This window comes from Phragmites australis, chromosome 15, assembly GCF_958298935.1.
Source record: "Phragmites australis chromosome 15, lpPhrAust1.1, whole genome shotgun sequence".
Taxonomy (NCBI): Eukaryota; Viridiplantae; Streptophyta; class Magnoliopsida; order Poales; family Poaceae; genus Phragmites; species Phragmites australis.
Window position 1 is genome coordinate 29,330,174 of NC_084935.1, and position 23,473 is coordinate 29,353,646.

The 23,473-nt window shown below is 41.1% G+C and overlaps 3 protein-coding genes and 1 non-coding gene across 5 annotated transcripts; 3 read left to right on the plus strand and 1 right to left on the minus strand.

The window, feature by feature from the left end:
* Positions 1-805, plus strand: LOC133893169 (uncharacterized). The gene has a single exon (XM_062334141.1). It carries the CDS (start codon positions 99-101, stop codon positions 552-554), a length of 456 nt encoding a protein of 151 aa, XP_062190125.1. The 5' UTR covers positions 1-98; the 3' UTR covers positions 555-805.
* A 5,607-nt stretch (positions 806-6,412) lies between these two features.
* Positions 6,413-16,763, plus strand: LOC133892777 (uncharacterized). Its single transcript, XM_062333727.1, has 22 exons — positions 6,413-6,504; positions 7,668-8,002; positions 8,498-8,601; positions 8,895-8,963; positions 9,305-9,365; positions 9,528-9,667; positions 9,916-10,105; positions 10,455-10,516; positions 10,847-10,935; positions 11,643-11,715; positions 11,792-11,851; positions 12,082-12,228; positions 12,329-12,367; positions 12,514-12,551; positions 13,201-13,287; positions 13,948-14,113; positions 14,934-15,011; positions 15,151-15,287; positions 15,558-15,634; positions 15,756-15,825; positions 15,909-15,974; positions 16,099-16,763. The coding sequence occupies exons 1-22, from the start codon at positions 6,457-6,459 to the stop codon at positions 16,225-16,227; spliced, it is 2,265 nt and encodes a 754-aa protein (XP_062189711.1). The 5' UTR covers positions 6,413-6,456; the 3' UTR covers positions 16,228-16,763.
* A 155-nt stretch (positions 16,764-16,918) lies between these two features.
* TRNAE-UUC (transfer RNA glutamic acid (anticodon UUC)) lies at positions 16,919-16,992 on the minus strand. The gene has a single exon. It is a non-coding gene; the product is annotated as a tRNA-Glu (tRNA).
* Positions 16,993-18,412: 1,420 nt separating this feature from the next.
* LOC133893608 (BTB/POZ domain-containing protein At3g50780-like) lies at positions 18,413-22,494 on the plus strand. Of its 2 annotated transcripts, none has more exons than XM_062334673.1 (4): positions 18,413-18,996; positions 19,716-19,754; positions 19,842-20,479; positions 21,306-22,494. In XM_062334673.1, exons 3-4 carry the CDS (start codon positions 19,844-19,846, stop codon positions 22,248-22,250), a joined length of 1,581 nt encoding a protein of 526 aa, XP_062190657.1. In that variant the 5' UTR covers positions 18,413-18,996; positions 19,716-19,754; positions 19,842-19,843; the 3' UTR covers positions 22,251-22,494. The 2 variants fall into 2 exon arrangements, with proteins under 2 accessions (XP_062190657.1, XP_062190659.1); XM_062334675.1 differs by lacking the exon at positions 18,413-18,996 and adding an exon at positions 19,049-19,067.
* Positions 22,495-23,473: the final 979 nt, after the last annotated feature.

Sequence of the window (23,473 nt, forward strand, 5' to 3'; positions counted from 1 at the left end):
ATCGTCTCGGCCTCGCCAAGAAGAGAAGAAAGGAGAAACCTGTGTGATCAGCTTGCTGATTAAACTGTGACTGAGCAGAGGAGTGATTAGTTGCTACCATGAGCAGAGGCAGCGGCAAGCTCCACGTGAGCTGGCTGTGGCGGGTGCCGCGGCGCGCGCTGCGCGCCGCGCGGGACTTGTACGTGCGCAGCCTCACCGGCTGCGCCGGCCACCTCCCGGGGGACGCCGCCTTCGGGTACCCGTCCTTCGCAGGGGTGCCCGCCTTCAGCGCCGACAGCCTCGCCTCGTCGTCGCGCCGCTCCGTGGGTGACGTTGACGACGACCTGCGGGAGCTCATACGCGCCGCGTCGCAGCGGCGGGCAGCAGAGTCCGCGGCGGCGGCGCAGCCGGCGACCGTGCCCAGGAGCCAGAGCGTGGCCATGACGAGGATCGACGAGGACCGGCCGTGCGAGTTCGGCGCCGGGGCGGCGCTGTTCCCCAGGAGCCAGAGCTGCGCCGCCGGGGCCGGCCGGCTCTCCGGGCGGAGGGGGAGGGTGGCCGCTCTGGCCGCCTGATTCTTGCGGTGCAGCGCGCGGCTACAAGGAGATGGAGGTCCTTATGAACAGAACATTATTATTCGTACCAGCGTTCAAACTCTATTCTTTTCTCTGCTTTTTTTGGAGGCTGCAGAAATTGCAGCTCTGTTCTGTAATTTGTTATGCAATTGTTTCTGCACCTCTCTTGTGCAGTTGTTTATGCTCTAGTTTACTTGGAGATTATTGTTCTTCTTATATTTTCATCTGTGGAAATTGGATTACTGTTCTTCTTCTATTTGCATTGGTGGAATTTGGATTACTGCTGTGTGCTGGAAGTGTAAACATGATAAAGGAAGAACTGGTGCTTCTCTGGTAAACTTTGCAAGACCAGAGTATCACTGGCTCCCAGGACACCATCATTTGGAAATAGACTGAAAACGGTGACTATTCAAAAAAGTACATATCAAATACAATTTTAAGGAAAGTTCACTAGGCACAACATGGCAAATATTTGGAGAGCAAAAGCGGAACCCAAATACAAATCTTTTTTATGGATCCTCCTTCGGAACAAGATACTAACGGGAGATAATTTGGTCAAACGTGAATGAGGCGATATTGTGACTTGCCGTTTGTGTGATCAGGAGGACGAGACAGCCACTCACTTGTGTAAGGATTGCTCTTTTACTCAATAAACTTGGCAGATGATCAACATTTGGTTCGGGTTAGAGCATCTTCCTCGTATGGCCTCCTTTCAAACAATTTGAGCACGGTAGCACCATTCCAATAAAAAGATCGACCAAGAGCACATAAGAGAGTTTAATAGTATTGCCATATATTTTTAGTGGCACATATGGAACGAGCGCAATAGAAGAGTTTTTCCAAAATCAATCGATGCTTGCACATAGAGTTGCCTCTCTAATCAAAGATGACGTAGACTAAATGAGAGCTGCGTGGAGGGATCAAGCAGTAGAGTCAACCGTCGTGTAACTTTGCATGTGTAGTAGGAGCCGAGTAGTCTTTTGTTTTTTCGGGTCTTTCTGGTGCTGTGCGTTGTTGTTTTTGTGCCTCGGGTTTCTACTCTGTTGTTCCCAACCCGATAGGCGAGTGTGTCGTAGTTTACTGCATCATTTTGTTTTTGTTTTGACTATGTTTTTCTTTTGATCTATGAAAAATTCAATAGAACTCCTGCTGTCATTTCGAATAATAAAGGAAGAACATTTTCTCGTTTTGTTTGGCATCAGGTAAACAACAATGACAGACCCAGTAATTTAGGTAGCAAAGTGAACTTTTAACTAGAAATTAGGATGCCACGATGCACTCGATGTTCAATATAAGTAATGGTTCAAATCACATTCAATTTCACAGGATCTATATAAAAAAATACCAAAAATATAGAACACGATGTGAGTAGTAAATTGTACTACCATGGACTAGCTAGCCACAAAGATGACATGGAATTGGGGCTTAAATTGGTTTGGAGAATTGGGGAAATTACTTGTTGCTTGCCATTGCCGCTTCTGTTAGTTGCCCTCTTGTGGTTTGGTGCAGATCCGACGCTGGTGTTGTTGCCTATCTCAACCCCTGTGACAAATGAAGCGTACACATGCATAATTAGTATGGCTAATCCTGATTATTGTCCACCGTCCAACAAATTGTGATTTGCATAATCTATTTGTCTAGATTAGTACTCATAGATTGTGATTTGCATCATCTATTTGTTCATTCGGGGCTAAAATTTGTAGGATGATTTGATAGTATCCACATTAGTTATGAATTTGAGAGCAGGTAAGACTTAGAAAAGATGCTAACTATTTTCCTATGTGAAGTGGTACGACAACATTAGTCTACATCTATTGCTGCTAATTTAGGGAAAACTTACCAATTCTGACGCCAGTAGGGGAGGACATGATATTAGGTGCAGCTGATCGGGTGGCACAATGTCTGAGCTCCTCTTCATCATCGATTTGTTGGGTGCTTGGGGCGTCGTCGTTGATCAATTGGTGGCTCAACACTGTGCCGCCGCTATTGCCACTTGCTCGGGTAGACCATGGACACTAGACGAGCTCGGGGCTCAGACAGTCAGGAGGTGCTCGGGGCTTGGGCGGACCGCGGATGGGTGCTAGCGCACTGCGCTATCACCGATTGCAGAGGAGCCCACGAGGTGCAGATCGGGCTAGACACTAGATTAGGCAATGGGCAGAGCACCCTAGATACTACCTAGGGACACGAGGTGACCACCCTGCTTGCTCCTAGGGTGGGTAAGGGTCTGCCGCTGGTAAACAGAGTAAAGTTTTGTTTATCTATGATAGAGTGAAATTTGTCATCAACTTTGAAGGATGTGATTTTTTTTTTTCAAAGAAGGGTGACCTTTTCCCATTACCGAAGTGTCGGAAAATGCAATTCACAATTTACAAAATGAACCTAAAAAACTAGGAAAGTAGGGGAGGGGAAAAACAGAGTTGGCAAGATCATTTATAGTTACAAAACCTATATATTATAAAATCATTTTAAACTGTAAATATAATTATATCAAATTTAACTTTTATAAAAAATTATGTCTACTATTTCTTAATGAAAGGAGTATAGGAGATCAAAATTCCTTTTTTCTAACAAAACCGTCCGTTATTTCACCGGCAAACCGTCTGCCGTTTCATGTCTGAACAGGGTTGCTATCGTGGCACGTGCCAAACTGGACCATTTTGCCCTTGACCCAGTGAGCCTGCTTTCGGCCCGAGTTTGCTTTCCACGGCCTGTCCATCGATACTCGGCCAACAAAAGAGTCCATCTATCATACGGCCTGGCCCGTTGGAGGATGAAGACCGGGGTCATCTGAATTTGTTTCACGGATTTGATTCGCGGATTTTGTTTCAACCGATTTGTTTCCACGGATTTTATGTAAGTTTCTGAGGAGCAACAGATTGATTCGCTGTTCCTCTCGGCATGGCATGATTCATCTAATTTGTTTCACTGTGCTGCCCACCTCCGCCCGCGATTCACGACAAATCGGCTCCGCCCGCCGTCACCAAGCACCAGGTATTAGCATGTTTTCTTGATGAAAACTTTGTCCAGATTTGAGATTTCCATGGTCAAACGCAGTGACGGATCCAAGGATTTCAGGAGCCTGGGCTGAGTGCAGGCTGTGTCCATGCAGGCTAAATTTTACTTAAAATTTGATCGGTTCAAATCACGAATTTTCTCATAGCCTAGACGGTCAGAGAGGAGCCCGGGCAGGTGCCCAGGGTCGTCGGGCCCTGGGGAGGAAATGCTTTCTTCGGTTGGTAATGATCTCTTGCTCTTCTTTTTCCTGAGCTGTTCCACGTCCATGTAGTGGATGATACTTGTGCTAAGGAAGCTGAGTTGCTTCTGTGATCTTGTAGCTGTAGTCCGTAACTCCATTCACATGTCGTGTATATGTTACTAGCCTTCTCCTGATCTTTAACATTGGTAATGATTTTTTGGCAGATCCCACTGACTGGACCAAGCTCAATCATTGGCTCTGAGTTCAGATAAACCTATGATGACTATACATTTCTGTTTATGGATGACATGAACAAGCTCAATCACGTCGTGCTTTTGGTATTTTTCAGTCAGGATATAGGATAATTGAACTTTAAATGAGTCCAACCCTAGGTCATATTGTCTTACCTTGGACGTCTTTTTGGCTAGCATGTGATCTTCACATTTTGGAAGGAGAACTTTGGCTTTGCACAACCCCGTCTTGATTCTTGTTTGGATTATATATAATAGCTGCATTGTTAAAGCTTGTTTACTGTATGGTGCTTGTCATTGATCGATCTGCATTGAATTTATGAGTTTTATTCGGAGCCATTCAATTGAGTGGCTCAGATTAGATAGTAAGGTTGACAATTCTTGGTTTTCTGTTTGTATATTCAGGTAGGTACGAGCTCAGCAAGAGCACTGGAAATGCTGGTGGTCAAGTTCCTCCTGGCATGTTCACTGGTTCCTCAGTCCCATTTCCCTCGTCCAAATTGGCTTCTTGTTCTTTCTAACAACAAAAAGAGCCTCCTGTTACACTTGATGATTTCTCATACATTTAATTATCACTCCAGGCATCATTGAACTCCAAGGCTAAAAGTGTCGTCTCCTGCCGTCACCAACAGACCGATCTGAACATCCTGAGATGTTCTGGAATAAGAGCACCTGAACTATGATCAACGTATTTGTCATTCGCACATGTTCTCGAAATGAAATTCCTTGGATGAGCATGTAGTATGCCATTATGTTGCCTGATGTATTAAAATGACAAAATTTTATTTATATATGTATGATGCAACAATGATGCTATTGTTTACGTTAGTATTGAACTTCATGGAATTGGTCTTCACTATCAGAGAACTTTTTTGGATGTTATCTGGTTTCATAATTGGGAAAAATGCAAAAAAAAAAACCCCCAAAAGTCACTTGAATTTCGACTTTCCCCCAGAAGTTGTTTTGTTGAAAAAAATCCAAAAATTCAAAAAAAAATAAAAAAAAAATTCTAAAAAACTAGAGACAATTATAAGACCTTCTGTGAACTTTTTGTTCAAAAATAATATTCTTTGCATCGTATTTCATGGAGAAGAAGTTTGGAAAAAAAGAAAAACGTGCAGCTCATTTATTAACTCGTGTTATTTTAACTTTGTCATGTCCACCATTATTTTTCCTACACAAATCATTGTTTAAGTAAACTAATAAAAGTGGTTTCACTAATTTTTGGGTGTTATGAATTAATCTATCTGTAACACATTACTCAATCCTACACGTTACAGTAACTATTTCAAGATTTTATGTATTTTTAGAAGATATAGGATCATGTAATAACACTAAAAAAATTAGTTTCATAATTTTTTAATTAGTAAATAATTAACTATGCATTTAACTCGAATTAATAAATGAGCTACACGTTTTTCTTTTTTTCAAACTTCCTCTCGATGAAATATGATTCAAAGGATATTATTTTTGAAAAAAAAATTCACATAAGGTCTTAGAATTGTGTCTAGTTTTTTTTAGATTTTTTTTATTTTGTTTTATTTTTTTAATTTTTTTGGGTTGCAACAAAGCCGAACCTTTGGGTTTTTTTTTTTCAACCAAATAACTTTAGGAGGAAGTCAAAATTTAAGTGACTTTTAGGGGGTTTTTACATTTTTCCCAATATAATCTCTGGAATTTATGGTCTTGAGCTATAGAAAAGATATGTCTTCGTCAGGTTTAAGGGATGTAGATGTGGTGATACAAACACTCATCGCAAAGCAAAATTTTAGAATCTGGTGGCATTTGAGTAATTACAAGAATGAATAAATGTGGAATATGTGCCCTTCTTTAGAAGCATGCATGAACAAACGGTACTATTGACAATGTCTCTAAAAATCTCTCATTTATGAATCTGAAGCTATTCTGCTAGCCAAACATCTTCATTATCAGCTTTAGCTTTATGATAACTCTACTTCACCGTGGATTTTTAGAGCAGAGCTAGAAAATCTAAAGTGAAGTTATGCTAAACATGTCCTTAGATATATACTATTATAGATATTACAGTTTCGAATATATATCATTACAAATCTTGTATTTGGGAAAATATGCCAGCATAAATCTTTTAAAATTAGATCATGTCATTACTTTAGTCTCCCGATACTGCATGAATACAATTTAAAGAGATTGGTAATAGCATATATCTAATTTCAGAAGATTCGTAATAGCACATATCTAATTTTAGGACATTTATAATAATATAGATATAATTTTAAGAAATTTATAATGATATATTTTTAAATACTGAATTTGTAATGTTATATTTTAAAACCGTAATATTTATAATGGTATATATCTAAATTTCCAAACTAAATAAATTGCTCCAGCATCGTGTGAAATCCCCATCCCCCCCCCCCCCCCCCCACAGACTCGTCGTCTCCGTTCACCAATCTCCGCGCTCGCCTGCTCCGCCATGGCCGAGTACCGCCTCAGCGTCCAGCTCCACGGCCACGAGGACGACGTAAGACGCCCCCCCCCCCTCTCCCTTCCCCACCGCCTACGCTGTCTCCGTTTGCTTCCTCTCCAAGCTTGCGCTATTCCTCGGCTTCGGTCCGCCCACTCCGAAACCTTGCCTTTGGGGCTCGGTCCTGCGCGCGGCGGACGCGGTGGCGCTTTCGATCTGTTGGGCTCCCGGTGGATTTGCGTAGTGTGATTCGATCTAGCTTCGTTGCGTTCGCGGGTTCGGCTTGCTCTTCTCTCTCGGATTGTGCTCTCCCCGGAGTTGTACATCTCAATTGCTCGTGCATTGACGGACCGTACTTTACTTCCGGATTCTTAGTGTGAATTCAGTTTGTGATTGTGGAGTTAGGGGGTTTAGTGGAGGAGTAACCTGGAGGGTTTGTTGACTATTACTGCAATTTGGGTTGAGTTGGCATGCTATTGCAATTACATTGGTGAATCTGTTAGTGACCAGCTACTTGGTTTCACTGTAATTTCGCTCCTATACGTTATCAGAACAGAGACCTCCTGTGTTCTGCTCTAAGTGCAATTCTACTATGATGATTCAAGGTCCATCTAGATCATTAGCGGATCAGCGGATCCAGTACTGATCCAGACTGTGCACCGGCTAGGCTGTTACCCCAAAATTCGGGAAAACAGTTGGGGTACTATTCTACATTGTACTGTTCTAGTCAATTTGATGATAATTTTTAACTTGGCTTTGGGCACAGTATCAAAGAGAAAAAAAAATAGCATTTTTGGGCAGCAATAGTTATGTGTCGAAATATAGTCATTCAGGAAACTACAGGTCTTTGTGATCCCTGTGAAACAATGTTTTGTGCAGTGTTAAATCAGGCAGCAATGTATTTTCAAGTGCACACCGCATTTATGCCTGACTTTAGCTAGTTAGAACTTAGAGCCTTTTCTCGCATCTGGCGCTGTGCTTTCTGTTATCTTTTGTTTCAGACATGTGACTGTAAAAACTGTGGTTTCTGATTATAGAAATCGGAAGGGGAAACCCCTGCCACTTCTAAAAAAAGAACTTAGAGCCTTTTCTGCAATTATTAGATTATTTGATGCGCCCTGCTCATCATTATCGTCCATATTATTGTCAAGTCGTTCTTTTGATTTGACATCGTAGACACTTTTTTCATGGTTGGCTTACCATGCTTTACTCTTCCACAGGTTCGCGGCATCTGTATATGTGGTGATGCTGGGATTGCAACATCATCAAGAGACCGGACTGTGAAATTCTGGACACGGCACCCAGAAAAGAAGAATGAATATGTTCTCTCTAAGACACTCGTGGGACATTCCAGTTTTGTGGGTCCACTGGCTTGGATCCCTCCTTCAGACCGCTTTCCTGAAGGAGGAATCGTTTCTGGTGGAATGGATACAGTTGTTTTGCTCTGGGATTTGCACAGAGGAGAAGTTGTTGAGACAATGAAGGGGCACACTTCACAAGTTACTGGACTAGCTGTAGACAGTAATGGTGACATCATCTCTTCATCCATGGACTGGTAAACTTTATTAGACAAGTGTAATTTTTATGCTACTTGTCAGTATGGCACCCTGTCTTGGCTTTGCTTGCTTAAAGGTTATATCTCGGTAATAATTTAACAATTGTAAAATATTTTGATGAGTTGATTATTGCGCAAATATTGTATACTTGCCATTATGCTTGCTGTTGTGTATATTGGTATAAATAATATACAATTACCTGTATTCCTTCATTACCTTTTGTGGGTTGGACCATTTATATTCTTCCATTTGCACTTATGCACATTTCTCACTTCCGATTCATTTTCCTTTTGGGTTCCTTAAAAAAAATGCTGGTAATGTTGCTCGGTGGTTGAAGCCACTTGTAGTGTACTTGATTTCTTACCCGGGCACTTTTACTGATCACTTTATGCTTGAAGTTTTCTCTTGAATGACAGGATATCCTAATATATGATCCAGTTTTCCTATTATAGTTATGCTGAACTATTTCCTTGACATACACATTGTACATGCAGTACTTTACGACGGTGGAGAAACGGCAATGCTATAGAGGTCTGGGAAGCACACAAGGTTGCAGTGCAAACTGTTGTAAAGCTACCCTCTGGAGAACTCTTTACTGGTAGAGTTTTTATATTTTCTACATTTTCCATTTCATTTGGTGTATATGCTTATTTTCTGTGATGGTGCAATGCCATCTTGTAATCTATTAGCTTAAACTAGATTCCACAGCAGTGTACTGCAAATAATAGTTTGGCTCATTATTGCCATGATAACGTCATTGGGGTACAAGCACGGCTAAAGCAAACCTATTCTCAGTGCTTTTCAGAGTTTCACAGGATGATTTCTTGTATATTGTGACTAAAATTTTCAAATGATTGAAAATTTCATTACTTCTTTTCCTCTCTTGTATAGGTTCAAGTGATTCCACTATCAAGCTTTGGAAAGGAAGGACTTGTTTACAGACATTCTCAGGACATGCAGGTTTTCTTTTGTTCCTTTTGGTTCATTACTACCGCAGAAAACACTTTTTGTGAGCGTGGCATGTGGAACACTACGATATATATTACTTTTTCTGCCTTTGGCATATTGTGCTTTATTTTAGTGTATCGTGTAATGTTCAGTCAGGCAACTGAAATTCTGGTTGCACTGATGCAGAAGTTCTATTTTTATTTACTCAAATAGAGTTCATATCATTAATTAATCTGTTGTTAAACCACATTATTCTATATGTAGCATGTGATTGTTTTTTTGTATAATCAGTTTTTGTGGTGTTATTATTAGCAAATTTATGCATACTTAACCTAATCTGATGTCAAATGCAGATACTGTTAGATGTTTAGCACCAATGCCAGGTTTGGGAATTCTTTCTGCCTCTCATGACAGGTGAGTGACAAATACTTGCCTAACTCTTCCCTCCCCCTACCCCCAACACACACACATCACAATCTTTTGAATTTTGTGGCATCAATGCATTCACTTTGCTTCTTCTACTTTGCAATCACTGCCTGTTTATTTGTTCACACATGGTATTTTGGTTGGTCGCAGCACTATCAAGCTATGGGCATTAACCGGTCAGCCCCTGTTGGATATGATTGGGCATACTTCTCTTGTATATTCTGTGGATGCGCATTCTTCAGGTCTAATTGCTAGTGGCAGTGAGGATCGCTCTTTAAAGATATGGAAAGGTGATTTATTTTGTATTTTATGTAGAGCACACATGAATGGTACTTCTTCTTAGTGTAGGATTTATAATTTCATACCTATAGTATCTTTACTGAACATGAACCCTAAATTTAATTTGCTGTCTTACCAAAGGAAATATGAAGCTGTAGCTAACTGAATATCTAAACGCTCCCCCTTCTCTCTCAGGCCAGTATTTGCTCAAAACAAAAACCATTCTGTTATGTGATAGTACTTGTTTGAATTTGTGCAGATGGGATTTGTGTTCAAACCATTGAACACCCTGGATGCATATGGGATGCTAAATTTTTGGAAAATGGAGATATTGTAGCTGCTTGTTCTGATGGAACCACAAGGGTATGGACAACCGATACTAACAGGTTCTGCAGTGATGAGGAACTTGCAGCTTATTCAGACCTTATTTCTCAATACACACTTAGCAGGTTGGTATTTACTTCTTCCTGAATTATTTCCTTGTTTTATGCAATTTTTTTGTCACATTCTACTGTTCAAAGTGACCTATTTTTTCCTAGTATCATCTGTTTGTATCGATATTGACAGTGGCCTGTTTACTGTCAACTGTTAAAACAGTAATTCTCTCTTTTCTTTTCTGAAAATTGGAATCTTAGGATTATTTGCTCACCTACTTGTATTGATATTGACTGTGGCCTGTTTATTTCTAACTGTAAGATAATGTTTTTCTTACTATCTTCTGAAAATTGGAATCCTGGGCTTGTCAATACATCAAGAAGTTTCAATTTAAGCAAGATACATTTTTTTCTTCTTGTACAGAAAGACCGTTGGTGGACTTAAGTTGATGGATCTACCAGGAGTTGAGGCACTGCAAGTTCCAGGTTATACATCTTATTTTCCTGAGTCATCTGTGTGGTTGTATTGTTGATATTACCATGATGTTCCAATGCTATATACTTTAGGTTGATTGTCTGTTTATCAAATATAATGTGAACATATTATATAGGTTAGGGCTTAATATTGACTTTTGTATTGTACTGCAAAATAATCCCTTCTTTAAATATTCGGAGCTTTCTGATAAATTGTTGCCTTCCTCGCAGTTTGTCTTGTGAGAATTTGGAGTAGTTGTATGAAAGACAATTTTGTATGGAGTCCTTAACGTTGTAGTGTTCCGATGTTACTTCATATTTTTTATCTTCTTGTTTAAGCAGGAAACTCCGATGGTCAAACACTGATCGTTAGAGAAGGGGACAATGGTGTTGCCTATTCATGGAATTCAAGAGAGTTAAAATGGGACAAGGTAAGCACCCAAGTTTCTGTCCCAGTTATATTCACCCAAGTTTCTGCCCCAGTCGCAAGAGATAATCTGCAAAGTCGAGGATATAATTTAATGTCTTTCAATTATATGCTGCTTAATGTCGATAGAGTTGTTAACTTAAATGCAAGCTGCTCTGCATTTTTTTGAGGACACTGCTCTGCATTTTGATCTGCCCCCGAGGCATAACCCTGTCTCTCTGGCAGTAGTGGTTCGATTAAACCTAAAATAGAATAGAATGGATCATTGGCAACACTTATTAACTGCGCAACCAGAGGAGCCTTACACAGCACTCTGGATATTTTTTCATAGTCCTTCATATTCTGCCTGGAGTTTCTACCACCATATTTTTCTGTTATGCTTTAGACCTATAGGTACCCAAAAATGTTTGCCCACTTCCTAATCTGAGGCATTAAGTGTTAGGTTCACCGGGGTGCCATATTAGAACAATCTAACTCATAATATTGATTTTTGTAATGTGTCCTTTACTAAATAAGTCAATATGCAATAATACCATAGATTTTTCACTAAATTAATTAGGGATCTCTTGATCAGATCAAGATGTAGTTTAAACACCATGATCTTCATACATCTGTCTGCCCTGCTTGATCTGGCACTGGTATTGTTACTTTCTTGTATAGCCGCTATTTTGAGTTTGCTTGATGCCATCTTTTTACCAACCAAATTGCTAGATTGGTGAAGTAGTGGATGGACCTGGGGATGCTGCACCAGGTCAAGTTCTTGATGGTGTCCGCTATGATTTTGGTAAGTTGATCTCTCTTCGATCTGTTTGTGCGTTAACCATTTTCTGTTTGCTGACAATATTCTGAATTCTGTGCAGTTTTTAATGTTGACATTGGAGATGGAGAACCTATACGAAAGCTGCCCTATAATAGATCAGGTATATGACATGTGCAATTCTATTTTTTTAATGCTTCTCTACATTTGGTTCTAGACGCTAGAGTGAGCTCACTAGTATTATGATTCTTATCCTTTTCATTATTTAAGTTTCCATCCAATATGAAATCTTTCTAGTCTTCACTCTTCCGCATATGCATGCATGCTGAGACACTCCTTATCTATAACGTTATCTTAAGCACCCGCTACACTCTTGTGTTCATTTACTTGCAGATGATCCGTACGTTGTTGCGGACAAGTGGCTCCTGAAAGAAAATTTACCTTTGACGTATCGCCAACAGGTGGTAGAATTCATACTGCAGAATTCTGGCCAGAACAACTTTGTTCCAGATCCATCTTTTCGGGATCCCTATACTGGGGGTAAGCATGCTTTTCTGTCTCTTTTGTGATGTTTTTTTCGCCACTGTCTGTATTTGCTTCTTTAGTGCTGCTGTTGACAGTCAAGTTGACTATGTATCAGCTAATGCGTATGTACCTGGACAGCCGTCTTCATCAAATGGTATGCATTCAATATTCAGTCCTGAAATATTGGAAATCTAGCTTATTTTTGTTCTTCTTTTTTCCTTATATTAAATGACAATGCCTCTGTTTCATTTTTTAGGCTTATCTTGAGTCATGACGTAATGTTCCATACTTGATTTGCAGGTAGTGCTCCGAAACAAACTTTCAAGCACATACCAAAGGTACTCTCAACCTTAACTATTGTTACATTTATCTGTGATCTGTTATTTTGCAAACACAACACTGACATCTCTGATTTATGGAACTGGTCATGTGGTGAAACTTACTTGCAAGTATGCGTTAGTTTAGTGGCCTTGTTGCACTGTATTCATTGCCCCCTTATTTGCATCTGCTTATAGTAGTGATAATCTTATACTTATTTTCTCCCTTTGTTTTGTAAGTTGCTCGTGCAATCAAAGAGTAAAACATCATAATTTTTTACTAACAATTAGTCCAATGGGACGTGTTTAGTGACATGAAAGAGATACCTTTAGATTCATAGAACTTAAAATAATCTTAATTATGTAGAATATATTGCAAAAATGTAATGGTCAAAATTTTGAAGTCTGCCGAGTCAAACGGTGCCTTATACATATCAATGCAGGCCGTACATATTGACATTCTGATCTACCAATACAATCATGTACCAGATCTTGTAAGTGCATGCACACATGAAATTCTGAAAAAAATTATGGCTCGCATCACATGGGTTGATGATTAATGGTTGAATTCAGCATTGTCCAGAAACAAGTCCGTGTCAAACTTATTCTTGCCCAGTTGTCTTACAACCTTTTTACAACTTCACACAAAATTTGCTTATTTGGTTTGCAGCATGGAATGCTGTCATTTGAGACTGCTCAGTTCGAGGGAATCCTAAAGAAGCTTTCGGAGTTCAATGCAACACTTTCATCTGACTCGGTAATTTCTAAGATCTTTTCTTGGTGTCTTTTGTTGCTTCCGAAAAATTTAGCATTCAATTATTTTCTTCCAGAACCTAGAAAAATTAGTTCTATTTACATCACTGTGTGCTACTTAAACTATTTTTGTTCTTTATATATTAGGTTACTGACTTTTCTGCAAGTTGTATGATCAGCCCTGTCCCCGGCACACTAATTGACCTGTTCTTCAATCTGTGTGCCTAAGCTGCATCCATTTTTGTGATTAGGATAGAAGGCCAATGTCGTAAGTATATGATGAAGGATGAATAGTATAACTTGAAGTAACTAGCTAAATTACTAGCTTTTTTATGTTTTTGGTATCTTGTGTAATGTGTACTATACCAATTTTTATGAAATGAGTTAAAAACACCTTTAGGGGATATCAGCCCTTTGACTATGGTTCATCTAGCACAAAGCTGTCATATTTATATGTAGTGAATGGACTTCTGTTGACCTTGACCACAGCTAACTGACAGTCTGGTAGCTCCACATTGGATCTTTAGAATTATAACCCTCTCCAAAGGTGTTCTTCAGGGGATTTGGTTTCGTACACCTTTCACACTTTCAAGGGGATTTTACTTTGTCCAGACAGATAATTAATTTATTATTTAGGCATGATTGTTAGCTTATCTCTGTTCAGGAACAGAAGCAATCATCCCTGTCCAAGGCTGAGTTGTCAAGATTAGATGCCATAGTGAAAGTATTGAAAAATACATCATTTTATCACACAAGCAAGCTTGCAGATGCTGACATGGCCTTGTTGCTGAAAATGTTGAAGTCTTGGCCTCCACAGATGATGTTTCCAGGTATATCTATGTTTGGCCCATAAACACAGTAAGCACCAATAATTGGTTTCCCAACTGATGATTACTATCTCAGTCTCTTGAAATTCCTATGTTAATTTGAAAAAGGCTAAAAAATCAAGCAGGAATTTTCACTATAAGCAAAAGAAAAGAAAAAAGAGAAACTATGTATGAATTTATTATAAACTCTTGTACACTTTTAAATTTCTGCAGACTTTAATTGGACTTGAACTGTTCTTAGAACCTTTTGGTTGCAAGCGTGCAATTCTACCATCTAGTTCACTCCAATCGTAACATTAGAAATTCCTGGTTGGAGTTGCAACTGTGCGATTCCTATTATTATGGTTGCACCGCATCTGATCATAGTCTGTTGATGACAGAATTTTTTGGCAGTCATAAGATTGAACTGGATAGTCTAAGTTGGATGTCTGTAATGCAGCAACACTTTAAGCGTGTCACTATTAGGAAGAAGCAAAATTGGGAGTCTCATGTTACTTCTTGAGGTTTCAGTCAAACAAATTACATAAAAGAAAGCTATATTTGGTCAAGGTTCTTAGCTGATATTGTCTGGTTGATATTTCCGAATGTGGTAACAGAATACAACTTAAAAAGGAATTCTGAGCTCCTTCTCTTATATTGAGCTCATTTGATCCATGTCTAATATTCGAGTAGAGATACTCAACACAATAGTACAATTTTATCATATTAGCCTGTGCAACTGCATGTGTTGACAACTAGTATGTTATGGTAAAGCTTCATTTTGTTCTCTTTTTGTGGAGATGGTTTGCAGCCCATCTGATAAGTTTGTCCATCTACCTTGCAGTTATTGATTTTCTGAGGATGTTTGTGTTGCATCCCGATGGTGCTACTTTACTTCTCAAGACCATGGAAAGTGGAGATGGTACATATGTTCTCTATCTGCTAATGCTCAGTGCCTCAGTCTTTCTTGTCTGAAACTAACGTTTTCTTTTACCAAAATGAGAAATCCAACATTATTTATTGGTACTGAACAAAGCTTGTTTCCTCATGTTATCTATCAGATGTATTTATGGAAACTTTTCGTAAGGCTGTAGCACCGCCTGTGCAGTCAGCAAATGTGCTTACAATCCTCAAAGCCGTTACGAACTTATTTGACTACTCGTGCTTACACCAATGGTTGAGAACCCACTGTGCTGAGGTCAGTTCTCAAACTACATATATTTATTTTTCTTTTGACTTCTTTATATGTTCTTCATGGAAGTACCCGTTGTTTTAATTTACTTGATTGTATTGTGATTACTCAGCATCTATTTATCATGGGTCAATTAGTGCATAAGACAAAATTAGCTTTGGAACAAATATTTAGAATGGCATGTGGAGTTTGGTGTGCAAATTATGTGTCTGCTAAGTCTCTACATGTTATTCAGTTTTACATTTGTGGACTGACATTATTGTTTCCTAATTTCAGATCATTGATTCCGTGACCAGTTGCAAGCCATCTTTTAGCAAGAATGCACACTTGGCATATGCTACACTTCTACTTAAGTGAGTCCTAAATTGTATTCTACCTAGAAATTTTGCTTTCTTGACATTGTAAATTCATATGCATGCATTCTTGATAATGCTGAGGTCCACTACGTTGATCTTTCTCCTCTCTTTTTTCCAGCTATGCTGTTCTTTCAATTGAATCAAAAGATGAACAGAGTCAGGCACAAATTCTTTCTGCTGCCCTTGAAGTGAGATTTCCACCCACCAACCTCTGTAGTCATTGCAGTTTTCACAGTTCTCTGACGTTTACATTTCTTATTAAAATTTACAGGTTGCTGAAGACGATACTCAAGATGTTGATTCAAAGTACCGGGCACTTGTTGCAATTGGTTCTCTTGTATCCTTTTTTCAACATTCCATTATGCAGTGCTTTATATTAAGTGGTTTGATTCTATAGTTTGCATTGTTTCTTATTGTTCCATGCTTTGGCACGTGTTGCCCTTAACCTAGCTTAACCCTAGATGCTAAATGGCCTTGTGAAGTCCATTGCTCTTGACCTTGATGTTAAGAGCGTTGCGAATAGCGCAAAAGCTTCCAAGGACCCAAAGATTGCTGAAGTCGGAGCTGATATTGAGCTGCTAACTAGATGAGAAGAGGTTGCTGGGAGTTGGGGATAGTTTCCCCTTCACTGGATGCGCCATTGTGCAGTATAGTGCATACCATTAACCATGGAGCTGGGCTTGGTGCGGCAAGGTAGTTCAGCAGTACTCGGGGAGCTACCATGGCTTTCCGAAGCGCTTCAGGTTATGAACATTGTCACCTTGTAATCAACATGAACGTGTGGATTTGTGGGGTGCTCGCGTTTAGCTTTTGTGAGTTGAACTGAACAGCTGGGCAAGACATGCATTCTGAATCTCATTTGCTCTGATCAAAAGCTTTATGCACCTATGTGCACGTGATCATTAACAGTTGCATTTCTATCAACAAGAGCATGTCCCAGTTCTTTCAAACCTGGTTGTTCTGAGATGTTGCTGTCATATGGCTCGAGTGATGCGCATCTTTGGTGTCCTTGAGCAATCTGTAACCTGTCTTCCGGAGCAGCGAAAACCAGATTCACTCATTTACCTTTATACTTTTTTGTTGGTACAATAATTACTTCGAATGCTTTATCGGTACCTTTTGGACATTCAAGTATGCAAGGGGGCATTGACCTGCTATGATCAGCTGATGTGCAGCATTCGAAATGAAAATTTCGATTTCATCTGTTTATCAAACATATCTAGAGTCCATAAACTTATCTTCAAAAGGGTAAAAAATTAGGGTTCAAAACAAAAAATAATGTTCCATTGCCGGGATTTGAACCCGGGTCGCCTGGGTGAAAGCCAGGTATCCTAACCGGACTAGACGACAATGGATTTGTGATCAGAATGTGTCATATATATATTACTCTTCTTTTTCCACTGGTATTAACAGTCCTCTAGTTGCCACTTGCCTGTCAGTATGGGCCCTGGCATTTCCTGCGAGAATATTGTTCTTTTGGTGACTCTGCAAATCATCCTTCTCACCAAACCAGCAGCATTCGTCACCTCGACGTGGGTCAGGGTCTTAGCGATACTCCTCTGGGTCAAAAAAGAATAAAATTTGGCCTTGCATCACCAAAATCCTAAGCAACGAAAAGCTACTACTTGATTCGCCATTTCAACGACCAAGTTTCTTCAGAAAAAAGGGAAAGAGAGGAGAATAAATCCCGTCAACTTTTTTTTTGTGTCCTTCGGTCGGACTGAGACTGAAAATGTGTTCAAGTCGACAAAATGGCAGAAAAGAGAGAGCTCCTCTGGTCAAAGAGCCAACATACACTCTTGTACGCTAATCCCTGGTCGTACAATGATGCAGTAGTCGCATAATGTGACATCAGGCTTAAATCAAAAGAAAGAAAGAAAGAAAGAAAGAAACTATCACCGTCGTATGCTTTACTCATGCTTTACACTACGCATAGGTAGATGGCGTGGCAAACGGATGATGATTTTGAATTGAAAGCATAAACTACGCACAAGTATGCGTAGGTACACGCAAGTTGGTTTAATCAAGGCAAACCAACAAGTTGTTTTCTTAATCGACGACCATATACACATCCAACCGTGCATGTACCATCTCATCCCCAACGCCTCAATTTTGGCAAAATTTTTGACCCTGTAGATCAATTCAAGATTCAAATCAAAGTGGTCTAAACAAGAAAGATTCTCACTCATCGCGGGCACTCGTTGCAAATGAAGCAACAGGGTGGTTGGAAAGAGCCAGAAGAGAAAATTTTGGGTCATTCAAAATTGATCATTGCAATTATAGAGTAACTATGCATCATTCGAGTGTCCAAGCCCAAAAGATGGCAAACAAGTACCTCCAAGCGCATGCTTTCTCTTCTCCGAATCTGAAGAAATTTTGGATTATTTGGTATCCGTTTCAGTTTCTGCTTGCTAATGTTTGGTAGTTGGCCCTTGGATGCTGTTGCTCACAGCTTCCAAATTCAAGTTTGAAAATCAACTCTGAAAAGCATTATGAATTCTGAAAAAAAAAATTCTATCCGGACAAAGGACATACGGTTCCTGCAACAGTCAAACACCTCCAGATTCGATGTCTCTCCAGATTCGAGAAACCAACCCTGCAGCGCCGCACACAGATCACAGTAACATCGTGCTGCGGTTGCAGGTAGAAATCTCACTATGACATGCGGGCCCGCGAATTAGCACGGTAAACTAGGACCTCTGGTAGAGAAAGCTTGGTAAAACGCCGTGGCATCTCAAGTCTGAACAAACGCCGGCGTGGCCGGGGACAGACGAATCCTAGTTAGCCCAGGACAGACAGACAGACAGACAAACGCCGTGGCATCTCAAGTCTGAACCCAATCAAAGGCGCAAAACGCCGGAAGCGACACACTACAGCCTCCTTAGATTTGAGCTCTGCTGCAGCTGCAGCTGCTACGATGCAACGGGGCAAGCAGGAGCCAGTAGCTGCTGCTACACACAACGGGCTGTAGTAAACACTAACTGTGACTGTGAGTCTGTGGCTCGAGTGAGAGACAGAGGAGGAAGGAAAGAAACAAGCAAGAAAGAGAGCGTAAAAAAGAGATCTTGAGGGGGAGGAGAGGAGAGGAGGAGGGCGCCATGATGGCATGTGTGGTGTGCTAGCGGGCTAAAGGGAGGACACTACTGATTAGTGATGGGCAAAAGAAGATGGACAAGGATGGATAGCTAGCTACTAGTACTAGCTGCCTTTGTGCTGTTTGCCTTTGCCTTTCTTGCTTGTTTGCCTTGCCGACTCTGGGAAGAGGAGAGGAATGGCGTGAGAACTCGAGTCCCTTCATGATTGGTTGGAGCGGCAGCCGGCACGAGCTAAGCTGAGCTGTGGTGCGACGTGCGAGTGAGGTACCCCTGTTTGATCGTCCTCACTGTACGTTATCTTTGTTTCATGAGCTGAAATGCGAGTTCTTGAGTAGGTGAGAGTTGGGGATTTTGGGTGGTTTTGGTTTAGGTTTGTCTCAGTTTGATGAAAGATTGGGCATTTGGATGTGACGGGAAGTCGGGAACTGAAGAGTTAGGGAGAGCATTTGTGTGTGCTCTTCTTGGTTCCTGCTCTTGTTTGCCCCCCTTCTGCATGCAGACTTCTATTGGGTTTAGGAAATTTTGGTGGTTTTCTCGGTGCTCTTGCTTCCAATCTGGTGGCTTGCTAGCGTTCGGATGGCGATGCCATTCTTCAGTTTCCTATTAGGCGTTCGAGATTCGCATAACTGAGCTCTAGCATGTAGGAAATCTGAAATCAATTCGTGTGGAATGTGGTATTAGAGTTTGGTTTCAAGGTAGGAGTTTTATTTTGAATATGCATATGTGTTTCTTGCTTTCTGCCCTCACTTTCAGTCACGAGCTGGTGCTCGTCATTTGTTCAAGCTCTATTTCATGGGAAATATACGAGAGAATCAGATGAAATTATCCACATTTTCTCGGGCCTTCTTCCGGTGCAGAAAAAGAACAATAATGCCTCAATATTGCCATGCTTTATTGTTTGCTTGGTTATAATTCTTGCTACATATCCTAACTTAGTGATTCCGGCGAAATCACAACTTAGCATTTCAATTCTTGTGTTTCAGGTGTGCGCATGAGAGCTATTCATAAATGAATCTCAGAAGGTAATAAAAAGACCGTCTGAATCAGCCTTATCTGAAGCTATAAAAGTGTTCGTCTTCACCTGACAAGCCTCCTTGTTCTTAAGAAAGACATGGCAGAATTCAAGGTTGGAAGGCTGGATGGTCAGCCACCAAGGATTAGAAATGTCCCTATTGCCATCACCCCGGAAGGATTCTGGTGCTGCCCGTCACAGGCCGCGCTCCAGAAGACAACAAAGAACCCAAACCGGCAAGGCAGACCTAGAGGTGGAGCATCACCTGCTGTGTCAAAGGCCTCCTTGGTTCAGAGGGCGCCGACCATTTCTTCGGAGAAGAGAGCACAATCTACTCCTACTAGGTCTAGAACCAATTCGGATGAGCAAGTATGCCCCCAAGCAGATGCTGCTGCTGCCCTTGATCCACTGAAGGTAGCATCAGCACCCGAGAAGCGACCAAAGCAACATAAGATCTCAGTCGGGTTTGGGCAGCTCGGCACGAGTGATCTGAAGGTTGTGCTGTATGGCAAGGAAGGGGTTGCTGTGAAGATGATTGTTCACAAGAACATCCTTGCTGAAAATAGTACTTTTTTCATGGATAGGCTCTCGAGGCAATCTCCAGTGTCATGCATTGAGGTACCGGATTGTGAGGATGTTGAGATTTATGTCGAGACTGTTGGGTTGATGTACTGCAAGGATGTCAAGCAGAGGCTTATCAAGCAAAATGTTCCACGAGTTCTTCGAATCTTGAAGGTTTCTCCTGTGACAGTTACTTGATTTGCCAATTTCTTCGTATGCTATATAAATTATCTATGCATATTCCAATTGATGCTGTAGAAAAATAATCGGCATTAGGTAATGCTAGTCTTGTCAATTAGACATTACTTTGATAATTTAGTTGTCTTTATTCTGCAACATGTCCCATATGGCCATATAGCAGCTTAGACCTTTGGTACATTGAGCATTTTATAGATATTATCTGGGTGCATCAACTAAAAATTATATCTTTTTTTTGTAAAATTGTACTATTTGTATTACAAATGTTTAACTTTAGGTGCTTTTGAGTGATTCCAAACAACCAAAAGTAATGTCCCTTGTGCCAATTGAAAATTTACTAATTCACACGTCTTTAGAGTGGAACTCTATTCTTACAAAAATGTGAATTATGATAGATGCAGCTGATTCTATCTCAATGTCCACTTCATGCTATTGCATTTAGGAACTCTTCTCATCTGTAGCCATATTCTTATGATACAATCATTTTCGATAGAATCATGTCACAATTTTGTCAACTGATAGTTCGTCAGTCCCGATTTAGGTAGGCAGGTCAATCTCAATGTAGGTAGGCTGATCAGTCTCAATTTCTTTAGGCTGCCATATATGTGTTTTATGGAACAAATAGCAGTGAAACAAGTCCTCTGAATCTGATCTGGAGCATGACTGTCTAAAACCTGCCTATGTCTTACTACGTGGCTAGTTAGGAACAATAAACTAGATATTGTAAAGCAAATTTTACTTCTTAATGTACTTATTCTTTTGTTTTGTAGCGCATGAATTCTTGTATTCGTTCTCTGTACAGGTTGCAGAATCACTAGGCTTCCGTGCATGCATCATGTCATGCTTAGATTACCTGGAAGCAGTTCCTTGGGTTGGCGACGAGGAAGAAAATGTCGTGTCATCCATACGACAACTGCACAATGAGAACCACATAGTTAACCCCTTGCTGAAAAGGGTGACATCTGACATAACAAATCCGCCAAACGACACGCTTGCGCATATAATTGAATTGGTTCTAAAGAGCAGCGAGGACAGAGGGCGGCGCGAGATGAAATCTTTGGTCCTGAAGCTCTTGAAGGAGAACGTCTTGACAAATGCTTCAGCAGACTCCTGTGTCATGACCTTGTACAGTTCTTGCCGAGATTGCCTGGAATCCTTATTGACTTTGTTTCGCCAAGCTTCTGATCCGGAGTTCCCTGAGCAATCTTCGGACAACAAAGAACCGGTCTTCCGAAAGATCGCTCTGGAGGCTGACAACCTCCTCTGGTTAACTGAAATTTTATCAGACAAGAATGCAGCCGATGAGCTGACAGTCATCTGGGCCAGCCAGGGCGAGCTGGCCAAACTGCACTGCAAGATACCGGTCATGCACAGACACCTGGTGAGCTGCGTCACCGCGAGGCTCTTCGTGGCCATTGGCAAAGGGGAGGTGCTGCCATCGAAGGAGACGAGGCAGCTGCTGTTAGACGTCTGGCTGCAGCCTCTCATGGATGATAACAAGTGGTTACAGCATGGATGCAGGTCCTTCGACCGGAAGGCTGTCGAGGACGGGATCGGGCAAACCATCCTGACGCTGCCATTGGAGGACCAGCAGGCGGTGCTGCTCGCCTGGCTGGGTAGGTTCTTGAAGGTCGGGGACAGCTGCCCGAACCTTCAGAGGGCGTTCGAGGTGTGGTGGAGGAGGACCTTCGTCAGGCCTTACGCCGAGCAGCAGGGGAGTTCATCGTCTCGATCAGGACGGCACTGATCGTGATCGAAAATTGCTAAGGAAAGTAGCGTGTGATGTTGGTTACAAGGTAGCAAGTACCTAGTAATAATGGTTTATCTACAAGGTAGTAAGAAACTTAGTTTCACTTAGGATATGTTGAAGAGAGAAGAATAGAGTGTAGGGTCAGTAGTGGTGCTTCTTTAACTGAGAGTGTGTGTTGGTTGTGCTTGTGTTGTAATGCTTTGTAATGTCAAAAAAAAAATCTGATTTCTTGGCACAGAAATCAATCCTATGTGATTTACTACAAGAATATTTGTCATGGCGTTGTCTTTTCATCGCCATATCGGTGTGGCGGAAATCTGGGTCTCGTCACGCTGATACCACGATGAGATTGCATATAGCATCTGTCATATTGGCGTGGCGTCTCCGTGACGGTGAGAAGGTGTCCTATGGTGAGCGCATCGAGCTCCACATGTGTTGTCAGTTGGCTGGCCCACCAACTGCGAGAAACTGCTCCTCCTTGGTGGGACCAAGTGAGGACTCGATGGTGTGGATTGGGACGCGGAGGGGCGACGTCAGGATGCAGTGGAGGGGGATGAGGAGGGGAAGGAGGCGTAGTAGCGGTGTTTGGATAGAGAGAGCATGAGGAGGGTGATGGCAGAGAGGTGGGGAGTGATGGTACATCGTCGTGCGGAGTAAGAGAAGCCTCGCCATTGTTCCATGAGCTTCTGGAAGCTTCTAGAATGGCAGGGTGCCAAGCTCTCGTTGCGATGTCGAAGAGTAGGGGATGGGAAAGTAAGCGGAAGGAAAAGATTCATAGCTTGTGGGGTCGGGAGTGGTAGATAGCTCTAGGACGGTTGATTTGGCACCACCTTGAGCACAAGGTGAGATGAAAGCCTATTAGAATATTCGGATAAAGTGAGTTAGGCTAAAATTTATTTGTAATATAATAATATTTTAATTGAAGGCCCTCATTCAAATAGGTTTTGCATGTGTGTTTCCTTTTATGTGCTTTTGCGTCTTACATTTTTAAATTGAGCTTATGTATGCAATATATATTATGTGTGTATTCGTCACACTAATATATGTACGACATAGTTATGACTCGCGCTATAAACATTATAAAGGTGTGAAGGTGATAGGTCATCATGTCTTGTCAAGCTATGAGTAAAGATTTTGCTGCGGTGCATGTCTGCGTTCTCCAAGATTTGGATGAACAGGTTGAAATGCCTCATAGTCATAGGCCATAGAATACTCACTTT